The 12,089-nt window shown below is 40.3% G+C and overlaps 1 protein-coding gene across 21 annotated transcripts in view; it reads left to right on the top strand.

The window, feature by feature from the left end:
- WWP1 (WW domain containing E3 ubiquitin protein ligase 1) overlaps nt 1-12,089 on the top strand; it is a 156,772-nt gene that overhangs the window by 81,998 nt on the left and 62,685 nt on the right. For 19 of the 21 annotated variants that reach the window (XR_009595095.1, XM_042254512.2, XM_027973247.3 and 16 more), the window contains one exon: nt 6,630-6,966. Coding sequence is in view for 19 of the 21 variants with exons in the window: in XM_042254512.2 (XP_042110446.1) it covers nt 6,630-6,966 (337 nt within the window). In the remaining 2 variants the exon portion in view is untranslated. Of the gene's footprint in view, nt 1-4,998; nt 5,183-6,629; nt 6,967-9,054; nt 10,750-12,089 lie in introns of those variants that run through there. The other 2 variants (XM_042254515.2, XM_060393973.1) reach the window with 2 other exon arrangements.

The following is a 12,089-nucleotide window of genomic DNA, read 5'->3' as shown; positions in this document are numbered from 1 at the left end:
GAAGAGAAAGTCCATCACTGTTTTTATTTTTTTCCCCACCTATTTGCGATAAAGTGATGGGACCCAATGCCACAATCTTAGTTTTTTGAATGTTGAGTTTTAAACCAGCTTTTCCACTCTACTCTTTCACCTTCTTGAAGAGTCTCTTTAGTTCCTCTTCTCTTTCTGCCAGGAGGGTGGGATCATCTGCATGTCTGGAAGTTGTTGATACTTCTTCCAACAATCTTGATTCCAGCTTATGACCCACCCAACCAGGCATTTCACATGATGTACTCAGCGTATAAGCATGTGACCTTGGACAAATTTAGCATTCTAATAATTTAGGGTCTCCACTTATAAAATGAAACAAATACTTAGTAATACCTTACAGGATTGTTTCAAAGGTTAAATGAGATAAATTTAAAACATCTACCGTGTTTCTAGGACAGTAGTAGTTAAGAAAAATAGGATTTTCTTCTCTACTTTCCCCCCTTGCCCTTAGCTTCTAGAAGAAATGACTTTTTCTAATGTATAATTATTGCTTTACTAATAAAATAGAGCTCAGTATGGTAAGGCAGAACTAACCTATTTCACAAATTTATTAGACTTTTGCTTTTAGTTGTTTATTTTGAAATACAGATTCACAAAAAGTTACCAGGAAATGTACAGGGAGGTCCCGTGTTCCCTTCATTGACCTCCCTGAATGTTAATGTCTTATATAACTATAGTACTGTATGAAAATGAGGGAACTGACATTGACACAGCCCCCATTTCACTCGTTATACCTGCGCAGAGAGAGAGAGAGAGAGAGAGAGAGAGAGAGAGGATGTGTGTGTGTGTGTGCGTGTGGGCGCATGCAGTTTGTCATGCGGCTTCATGTAACTAGCACTGCAGTCAAGACACAAAACTGCATCGTCACAAAAGGCTCCCTAGTGCTCCACCTCCTTTAAAGCCATAGCCACTTTCAGGTGTGAATTGTAAAGAAATTTAGTGTATATATAGTGTGTGTGTGTGTGTGTGTGTGTGTGTGTCTATATATATATATATATATAAAATCAGTTTTTCATGTCATACTTTTTAAAAGGGGCAGAAATGATACTGGGTACTTCAATATTTCCTCCTTTTCCTGCTTTAATTAGAGGACAGATGCACGGTGCTATGAGATGTACATACCATAAAGTCCATGGGAGATTAATTTTCAGAAATAAAACCTGAAGTGAGGGAGATCTGCCTCCTAAATCAAAAGTCATGGTTGCGTGGAGTCAGGCTTGCGACACACTCACTGAGAAGCCAAGTCAGGGGCTGTGACCGTACGCCTGTCGAGAAGGGAATGCTTTCATGAGCTTCTGCTGTCGCTGCTGTCACGTGGGATTTTAATCATTTGCCTCCATGCAATTTTTCTGTTCTTTCCTGAGGAAGGAAGCTATGATCCCTCCCTGCCTGCCTGCCTCCTTGTTTCTTATCGTCTTTATTGTTAAGTTTATCCGTTCAGTCATCCTTGTATCATTTGTTAAGAGGTATTTATTTTGCAGCTACAATAGACTGAACACTACCTGGTTGCTGGTTACATATGCATTAATCAGAGTTTCTCAGCTTTGGCACTCTTGACATTTTGGGCTAGATAATTCTCAGTTGTGGGAGGCTGTCCCTGTGCATTTTAGGATCTTAGCAGCCTTCCTGGCCTGAACCCACTAGACGCCAGTAACACCCACCCATTCCCCTAGTTGTAACCACCAGATATGTCTTCAGACATTGCTAAGTGTCTTCAGTGGATGTCCTGTTGAGAACCATTGATATATATGAATAGCCATCCCTCTAATCAAATGCATGCTCCCAGTACCCCACTGAGAACTTGCCCTGCTATTAACATCTTGCATTACTGTGGCATATTTGTTATTAATATAATTAATGAAGCACTATAAGTGCACTATGATTAATGAAAGCCCACAGTTTATGTTCAGGTTCACTCTTGGTATTGCCTGGGTTCAGTGAGATTTGAGAAATGCATATTGCCATGTGCTGACCATCACAGTATCATTCAGAATTATTTCACTCTGAACAGTCGCTGTGCTCCACTCATTCATCTCCTTTTCCACACTCCTAGCAGCCACGGATCCTTTACTGTCTCTCTGGTTTGGCCTTTTTCACAGTGTCATATGTAGCTATTTCAGACTGGCTTCTTTTACTTAGAAATATGAATTTAAGCTGAGCGCCAAAGAATTGATGCTTTTGAACTGTGGTGTTGGAGAAGACTCTTGAGAGTCCCTTGGACTGCAAGGAGATCCAACCAGTCCATCCTAAAGGAGATCAGTCCTGTGTGTTCATTGGAAGGACTGATGCTGAAGCTGAAATTCCAATACTTCGGCCACCTGATGCGAAGAGCTGACTCATTAGAAAAGACTCTGATGTTGGGAAAGATTGAAGGCAGGAGGAGAAGGGGACGACAGAGGATGGGATGGTTGGATGGCATCACTGACTCAATGGACATGAGTTTGAGTAAACTCCAGGAGTTGGTGATGGACAGGGAAGCCTGGCGTGCTGTGGTCCGTGGGATTGCAAAGAGTCGGACATGACTGAGCGACTGAACTGACCTGATGAGTTTACGGCTTTTCTATGTATTTTCGTGACATGACATCTCATTTATGTTTGTTGCTGAATAATATTCCATTGCATGGATGTACCATAGTTTGTCTGTCTGTTCACATATGCTTTGTCCACAACCAAGCATTGTGGTGGTTTATAGTTTTTCACAATTATGAATAAAGCGGATGTAAATATTCACGTGCAGGTTTTGATGTGGACCTAACTTTTCAACTGAGCTTAGTTGAAGACTGTGACTTCGGGATCTTACGATAAGAGTATTATTACTTTTGTAAGAAACAGCCAGTGGCAAACTGACACCCAAAATGGTTGTGTCTTTTGCGTTTCCACTACCAGTGAATGAGAATTTTTACATTTTGAGGATAGTTTACTTTTTAAATTTTGAAGCAACACTGAATCTTCTCATTTAGAGAGAATTCTGTCTCCAGTCTATGCTTTAAAATACCTTTAAGAAACATTTTTTCTTTTTCTTCAGATAGGTCTTGAGTGTAATCTTGATATTGAACTTGAATCTATCTGATCATGGTGCTGAAATGTTTTGGTCAAATTAATAATTGGTTCTAATTTTATTTTCAATTGATTCTCGTGATATAAATAAATACTCATCTCTCTCAATGAGTTTTACCATTTTATATTTGGTGTTTTTCACTTCTCTCTTGTCTTAATGCATTTTCATACATAACCCATGGTATTGAAATGGAATGGTAATTGTAATCTTCCTTGTTTTGTTCTGATTTTAAAATTTGTTCCTGATCTTGATAGGAAGTTCTTCTAATGTTTTACCATTAATATATCATGCTTACTCTTGGTTTCTGGAAGATAATTAGATTATTTTTGAATTTTCCTAGATTCCTCTTATCAACAGTTTTATCAATATTTTTTGAATCTTTTTTGATTTGTATTGAAAATAAACATGTAGCTTTTAACTCTTAACCTGTTAAATATGGTTTCCTAACAATTTCCCAATATTGACCCATTGTTTAATTTATTCAGTTTCAGTTTTAGGGTTATATTACTCTTGGAGAATAAATTAAGAAACTCCTTTTTCTTTTTTGCCACCAATGTACTGTAACATTTCAGAGAACACGGGGGTAATCTGTTCCTTGAAGGCTGAAAAACTGAGTGTGTTGACTTTTGGAGGGACACTGTTCGATCTTTTATCCCCTTTTACATTTCTACTCTGATTGATCAATTTTTCTTTCTCTTGAGTTAGTTTAGTTAATACATTTTAGACTTACTGATATAAAAGTGTACATGGTATTCTAAATGCTACTCAAACTATATTTTTCTTTATAAAATTTGCTAAGGCACTATTTCATGGTTTTTCCAACCTTACTTCTAAGAATTCATCTGAAGCATTTGCTAAAAATACAGATCCCAGAGATTCCCTAAGAGATTCAGTAATTCTAGAATGGAAAGTGAGAGCTATACTTTCTACAATATCCAACAGATTCTAATCAGGTTAGGAAATTCTGATCTATTATATTTTTCTTATAATTCGTTTCCTTCTCCCATTTTCCCCTGGGTCTGGAATTGAAAGCTAAGCTCACTTATTGCTATTCTTTCTTACACCCTTGGATACCTCTTTGCCATGTCAAATATTTCATACAAGTATTTCCATGCCATTAATTTCCTTACAGTTTGTGATTTCATAACTATTATTTTTCTTTAACTTAATAATTATTTAAGGTTTTATAAAAAAATCTTCTAAGCTAAACTGATTGCAGGTGTGGGAGAACTATCAGTTTTATGGACATGTAAGCATCAATTTTCTTACTAGTAAAATGGGTAGTATCTTCCTCATAGCATTGTTCTGTGGGAATGAAATAAGATAATCCTTAACAAATGTTTTACAGAATCTGCCACACTTTCAGTAAACATTTCAGTAAGTTATATATATATTTTTTGTTTCTAGTTTTCTTGAATTATAATCAGAGTTTCACCTCCTGATTGTAAAATTGGAATTTTTCTTTAGTCCTTTACGTGTCATTTTTTTCCTTAAAATTCCTAGATTGTTTGGATGGAATATGTATGTAGTGAAAACTCAGAACTACTTCTCTAATGCTGTAATTTAGGACAGGTATATTGACTGTGTCATTCAGTCCTTCATGTACTTAATTAATGTTTCTACTAAAGTTCTTTTTTTCTGCCTAGTTTTGAGAGAGATATGTTTACTGCTTCTTCTGTGATTTGTCCTTGAACTGAACATTTATTGTTTTCATATGCCAGGTGCATCGTAACTGTTGAGAATACAAAAGTGGAACAAGTCGGACAAAGTGTTGCATTTTGAACTAATGGAAAAAGAAATAAAAACAAACTGTTTCAGAACATGAGAAGCAAAACAGTCTAGTAGGCAGCGTGGGCTGAGGGTGGGGCAGGTGCAGAATTAAATAAGGTGCCTGAGCGCTGCCTTTCTGAAGGAGTGGTTGAGCCTGCACACTGCGTGATAAGAAGCAGGAGCTGTTCTGAGGCCAGCGCAGCGGCCAGCGCACGTCCTTGAGGGGAGGGAGTTCGCTCTGCTCACGGGGCAGAAGGGAGACCACCGTGAGAAGTCAGGTGGAGCTGTGGGGCCGACTATGTGGAGTGTTTCTCATGAGCCATGGTAAAGAACTTGGAATTTACTCTGGGTGCAATAGGTGTGTTTAATTAGGGAGTGAAACGATCTTTTGTATGCTTCTAAGAGATTACTTTGGCTGCTGTTTGGAGAATGGGTTGGAGTTGGACCAGAGAGGAAGTGGGCAGACCAGTTAGGATGCTGTTGCAGCGAGCGAGGAACAGTGAGGGGGGCAGTGGTGCAGATGGAGAGGAGCTGAGAGCACTTGGAGGAGCTGAATTGTTGTCAGAGAGAAGGGTTTGCCTTGAACAGCTAAGAGCTGCTGTTTAATAATTAATTTTCCTCTTCTGTTTTTAACACTTTGTTAGCATGTGTTTTAGTATCATAAGGGTTTATGATTCTTTCTTATTGGGCTGGATTATCTTGTCTGAAATAGTCTGCTTTTTCCATTTAGCGTTATTTTGCTTTCCAAAGACTGTTGCTAATCTTTTCTTTTTTTGGAAATCAGTTTCTACATTGATCAGGATTGAAAGTTAAATGAAAAAGTTCACTTTTGGACATCATATATTCCATGAATTCTGAATATCATCTAAGAGACCAGAATTTACTCTCTGTGCACTTTCTCTTTTCTTCAGGTTTTCTAAGTGTTGAGTTCAGGTAGCACTGTACATTTTTATTTCTTATATTTTGTTACTGATATTTTTCTTCCAAAGTTGCTCTCCCCTGTAGTTGGTATAGAACTTGATTGGTTCTGTTTTGCTCCTACAGTTTGATTCCTTTTAATAGTACTTATTTCTCTTCTTCCCACTGTTTACATCTCTTTCTTTAAAAATCTGCCTGACCATTTCATCACTCTTAATTATGTCTCCTTCCTCTGTTTCAATTAGAACTTTGCTGTGCAATTTTCTAATAGGTTTTCTTCAATAATCTATTCCCTTCCCACTTTTAATTTGACTTTCTCTTACAGTGACATGTAGTTGAAATGGATCGATTACATTTAAAATGAAAAATTTTAAAATTATGTCAGTGGATCTCAATGCTGGGTTATTTCTCCAGCAAGTATAAAATGAGTTCCTGGATCTTTTTGCAGTCCCCTGCAATACTGTCTTAAGAGTTAATGCCACTTTATATTTGACAAGAATTCTTTTGATATTAGCTGTATTTGCATAGGAAAAGGGAGATTGAATGGGGTCATTTTGAAGTTTTTATATAACCCATGTAGATATTCAGAATTTATTGTTTGGGGGAAAAACTTTTGTTCATGTTGATTTCTCTTTCCTTAAGTTTGGGTTATTGTTACATATATATTCTTAAGTTTTTATTATTTAACATTCATCTCAAAAATATGAGCCACAAAAAGTATTATCTGTCTTATTTCCATCAGTACCTAATACACTGCTTGGTGTGAATTAGTTTCTGAATAAATACAGTTGATGAGTTAATTGGGCGCTTGGTCGTTTCTTGACAGTTCATCTTACTGATTTTCCCTTCTCAGTTAATGGAGACTCACCCTCATCTGCACCGACTGAAAACGCTCCCAGCACGGGTACTGCAATAGGATCTGGAGAACCCGCCTTGTCTTCAAATTGCACTAGTACTCCTGTTGAAGACCCTCCAGTTCAAGAAACACTGACCTCCTCGGAAAACAATGAATGTATTGTCTCTAACAGTGCAGCCTTTGGATCTGAAGCTCGAAGTGCATTAGATCCTTCCACCTCCAATTCTGCAAGTAGCTCTGCTTTTGAAGCAGCCAAATTAAGACAGCCTGACGGATGTATGGAACCTGTCCGGCAGCAGTCTGGAGGTGCCAACACAGAAACGCTGCCTTCAGGGTATGTCATTTATTTTTTTAAAAGGTGTGTGACTTAGATAGCAACTTTTTAATAATAACCTGAGTGTTGAATATATATATGAAGTTTTTCCTTTCAGTTATTTGAAATCTAAGTTAGAATCTAATTCATACAGTGTATTTGCTACAAACCGAGTATTTTTTTAAAACTAAGAACAATTGCTAGTTATAGTTAAAGCATGTGCTACATGACAGGAAGAGGAAAAAACCTTATATTAATTTGCATGACTGTCGATTTGATTCTTGGCTTACTTTTAGAAAAGAGTGACCCTGACACACTCTGTAATAGTCTCAGTTCTCTAGCTTTTTTTACTGTTGCCTCCCTAGGCTAAGCTTGAAGCAAGTAGCCATCCTTTGTTTTTCTCAGTTTATACTCAGTACTATGAGGGATCCAGTAAGCCTGCTGAGAAGCACTGTTACAAACTCAGGTTTTCATTGAAAGTGAAAGTCACTCAGTTGTGTCCGATTCTCTGCCACCTCATGGACTATACAGTCCATGAAATTCTTCAGGCAAGAATATTGGAGTGGGTAGCCTTTCCCTTTTCCAGGGGATCTTCCCAACCCAGGGATCGAACGCAGGTCTCCGACATTGCAGGCAGATTCTTTACCAGCTGAGCCACCAGGGAAGCCCAAGAATACTGGAGTGGGTAGCCTATCCCTTCTCCAGCAGATTTTCCCGACCCAGGAATTGAACCGGGGTCTCCTGCATTGCAGTTAGACTCTTTACCAGCTGAGCTACCAGGGAATAATTCTTTATCTTTTAATTTTCCATGGTAATAATTCAGCTTCCTATGATTTTCTTTAAAGAATATTCTGTGTATTCCATTTGGTCATCTCTCCCATATTCACTTAATATGTTTCTAGCTCCTCCTTGAGTGCTGCTGCTGATCTGACAGGAGGCAGATTGCAGGGGGTAACGTGAGCTGTGGGGAGCAGCCGTGAATACAGATGAAGATCCGTCCTCTCCACCGCCACTCGCTGCCACCCCCATCTGCTGCACGCCCCAGTTCCTGACAGGCCAGGGACTGAGACCAGTCCATGGCCCTAGAGTTGGGGACCTCTGGTGGATGCAGTGTCCTGTATCCAGGACAGTGTATACAGTCCTACCTCCTACAGAGGTTAGAACTGTCTCCTCTCGCAGCTGTGAAAACGGCACCTCTCGCGGTCTCTGCCTCTGTGCCCTCATTCTCCCGCCACAGCTGCTGTGTCGGTACCCTTTCTGACTTTCTGAGCTGTGTTTTTCTTAGTGCCCTTTACTGGATTATAGGACTTTGCCTGTTGCCTCCTTGTGGTTTCAGGCTTTAGTCTGCTCCTGAATGGGTGTTTCTCTTGAGTCTTACACTCTCCCATCGTTTTAACTGTTAAATTTACAGGTCCAAGCCAGACCTTTCTCTGAGCTTATTTTTATCCACTTACTGGAAATCTCCACTGTTTCCTGCAAGCATTTTTGGCCATGAAGTATCTTTCCTTCCTCTCAAAAATCTCTCATTGTTCCTTTGTCTTCTCTTTGACTACTTATCATTAGTCATTTATCAAAGTCTCACGTGTCTGCCCTTATGACATTGATATGTAAGAGGCTTTCCATACTGTCAGGAACCTCTGATCTGATGGGAGATAAAGGTAAGTAAATAGTCATTGACTGTACAATTTAATTAAAGCTAAGCTAGAGATCCAAGTTTAGGGTGCTGTGGAGGGGAACATGTGTAGAGGGGGTTAATAGGATACCCTGTGATACTGAGATCAAAGAATACTTTCTGGAAGAGATGACCCTTCAGCGGTTTCTAAAAGAGGAGTAGGTGTTAGCAAAGCAGCAAAGAAGGCACGTGTGGTGAAAGGTTTCATTTTCAGGGCAGCTAACTGCATGTTCAGATCTCTGACACCCACAAATTAAGAAGCTGACCTCAGGAAGTGGTATTTTGTTACAGCTTGAGTTGAGCATTCGAGGAAGCAAGCTGTGTAATACAGAAGAATAAACAGCCCTCTGAAGAGTTTTGTGTACCTGCTGAAGGTTTGGAGTCCCGCCCCTCCCCCACCCCGGCCCCCGGAAACCATGGATAAACATACAGGAATTTTAAGCAGGGGAGTGGCACAGTCATATTTGTGTTTTAAGATTATTCTAGAAGTGGTATAGGCAGATGAGGAGTTAAGGAGACAAAGCAGAACAAAACAGGCCAGGCTTTTATAAATGAGAAAAGTGGGCACATTCCTGTTTAAAATGATAAGTACATAAACTTAATTCTGTGGGGCCAGGTAAATGCTTCCGTGTGCTTGTAGCCACTGTATGTGAACTCTGCGTGAAGAGAATTTTGTAGGAATCTACATGAGTGAGGAATCTAGATGAGTGATTTTCAAATCACAAGTTGCAGCCTGTGAATAGATTGTGACCAGCACTTGAAGGCAGAATAAAGTAAATCAGTATTGACCAGATTGGAAACCTGGAGTGTGTTAAGTAAGCATTGTTTCCTGGCAGTTTGTTTTTCCGGTGTGTTTTTGTGTGTATAAAATCTGTAGGTGAATAGCAGCCTAGGACAAACAGATACATTTATGTAAGATGTATTCTTATTCTCTGAGCTGTTGCCTAAAAGATTAGAAGCAACTAACCCGAGTGAGAAATTAAAATAGACTGCCCCAAGGTGGATGCTAGTCTTCTGGGCTGATGTTACGATGGGTTGTGGGAATTAGCTGTGGGAGGTGGAATGCAAGAGTGGGGTCAGGGTTGGTTCTTCTTGCTTCGGCAGTCTGTAACCATATTAGCAATTTTCAAATCTACGTCATCTCCCCTCTTTCCTCAGAAATATTTCTTAGTTCCTGTATTTTATCTCTTTGGTGACTTACTTCATTGGTGCCCAGAATTACGAGTGTTCTCAGTGTAGCCTGTTCTAGCCTGGAGGGTTATGCCACGTGTGGTCTGACATAAAGCCCTTTGCATTTGCTGTCACTTCTGAGTGGAATGGTATTCCTCAGATACGTGCATGTCTCTGCCCAAATGTTACCTTATTCCAGAGGCCTTTCCTGATTCCCTCTGGCTAAATCAGGCCCCCCCCTGTCCTTATCCCCAACCCTTGCCTTATTTTTTTCCAACCTTCTGTTAAGAAAATTTAGAAACATGCAGGAAAATACAAAGAATTTTACAGTGAACACGTGTGTATCTGTCTATCACCAGGTTCTGTAGCTGACATGTTACGCTCTTCGCTTTATCGCATTTCTCTGCACCTCTCCATTTGCCTAATGTTTAAGTCTAATTCAGTAAGTTGTAGTTGTACATTTTGCCCCTCAAAACTTCAGCTTGCATGTCATTCACTAGAGCTCAGTATTTGTTTACAGATTTTTAGGTAAAGTTTACATAGAAATGTGTAAGTCTTAAGTATGTCATTGATGAGTTTCGACAGGTGGAAATAACCCAAACCTTTATCAAGATTAGAGCGTTATCATCACTTTAGAAAGTTCTGTCAAGCCCCTTTCAGTCAACCCCTGCTCCTGCTTTTAGGGAGGCAGCACTGTACCTCCCTGCAAGTGTTTTTCGACAATAGACTGTAGATTAATTATGTTAAGTTGGTGGAACTTAACATAAATGGAATCAGTATAAACTCTTTTGAGTAGGGTCCTTATCAGCATAATGTTATTTGTATTATTTTTCAACACTTAAATCACTATGTGACATATGTTTATGTGTTTATCAGTGTTCTCTCCACTACACCGAAAAGGGAGCTTTATGTGGTCCATTTCTGTATCTCTTGTGCCTAAGACGACACTTGCCGTATAGCAGGTACCAGTAAACATACGTGAACTAGTGCTTGATGCAATGATTTTGAGTGAGTGAGCAATTGGGCAAAGGCCCTGGCTTGCAAATGCTTAGGAGGAAGTTGTTAACAAGGTCAAAACCTACTGAAAATTCAAGTAAGATAAGAACTGAAAGGCACCTTTGAATTTAGCAACAAAGAGATTATTTATTGTTGACCTTTGACAGAATGATTTCTGGGAAGGAGAGCTGTGTTCCGACTGCTGTGTGATGGAGTGAGTGGAAGGGTGGAAATGTGATAGAAAACTCTTCAGAAGAGTGAGAACTAGTGGAAGCAGTTTTCCCTGTGAACACACAGGGAGAGAGGGATGTCTGGTAGAAGCAAGCAAGGAAAGACCCAATACTGAGGAGGAGTTTTTTGGTTTAAAAAATGAGAGTGACCTGAAGGGTGGGCAGGAGAGAGGTTAGCAGGCCGAGCAGCAGCGGAGAGGGGCAGCTGTTGACCGTGGTTTGTGAGAGCCCAGTCATCATCCAGTCAGTAACTACATTCTGTCATTTTTACTGTAATACATTTAACAAAATTCTCCCACATTTATTATTTCTTTCTTTTTTTAAAATAAGGTCTTTTTCAGCAGTAAGTTTTAGAAATGTGTGTATATGAAATAGGGAAGCCATATCTGACTACTAGGGACAGGAGAGCGTTATGGTTGAAGGTGACATGTACCAGTTATAAATTAGCACTTATCCCTTTGAAATTGAAGAATTCTGTTGGGAAGTCCCATCACTCAGCTTGGTAACTTGGACCTGTTTGAAAGGTTCTCAGGAATTTCCACTGCAGGGATGCTCTAGTTTTTGACCAGTTCCGGTCCATCACTGCTGTAGGACATACGGGCTCAGCTCTAGCTGGCTGTCACTGAGTCCCCAGCCAGGCCTGAGGCAAGCCCCTTACCCTTGTACCGCCTTCCTCCCCCCCCAGCACCTTCTCTCCTCCCTGCTTCCCGACATTAGCTCTGGTCACCCCACACGCATGGGGGCTTGTTCTTGGCAATGGTCCTGCCCCAGAAGGTGAACTCTCACTCTGGGAGTGACATTGTAGCAAGTTACCTCCCCATGGATCAGCTGCTGGGGGAGAAGGAGAAGCACCCTGAGACCCTGGTCACTGGGGAGGGTGGTGGAATTGACCAGGCTCCTCCCCTGCAGGCCAGGAGCTCTTTGTTGCAAGAATGTTGTCAGCAGAGCGCAGCTGGGAACATGGCACATCCACAGCCGGGGTGACCTACCTCAGGAAGACGCGGTGGGGCATGACAGGAGTTTTTGCTTTTACTGTGTTAGTACCTACATAATAGTCCTGACTTTGCCTTTTGGCC

The sequence above is a fragment of the Ovis aries genome, chromosome 9 (assembly GCF_016772045.2).
Source record: "Ovis aries strain OAR_USU_Benz2616 breed Rambouillet chromosome 9, ARS-UI_Ramb_v3.0, whole genome shotgun sequence".
NCBI lineage: Eukaryota > Metazoa > Chordata > Mammalia > Artiodactyla > Bovidae > Ovis > Ovis aries.
The sequence above is the reverse complement of the archived record's forward strand: the minus strand, read 5'-3'. Positions and strand labels throughout refer to the sequence as shown.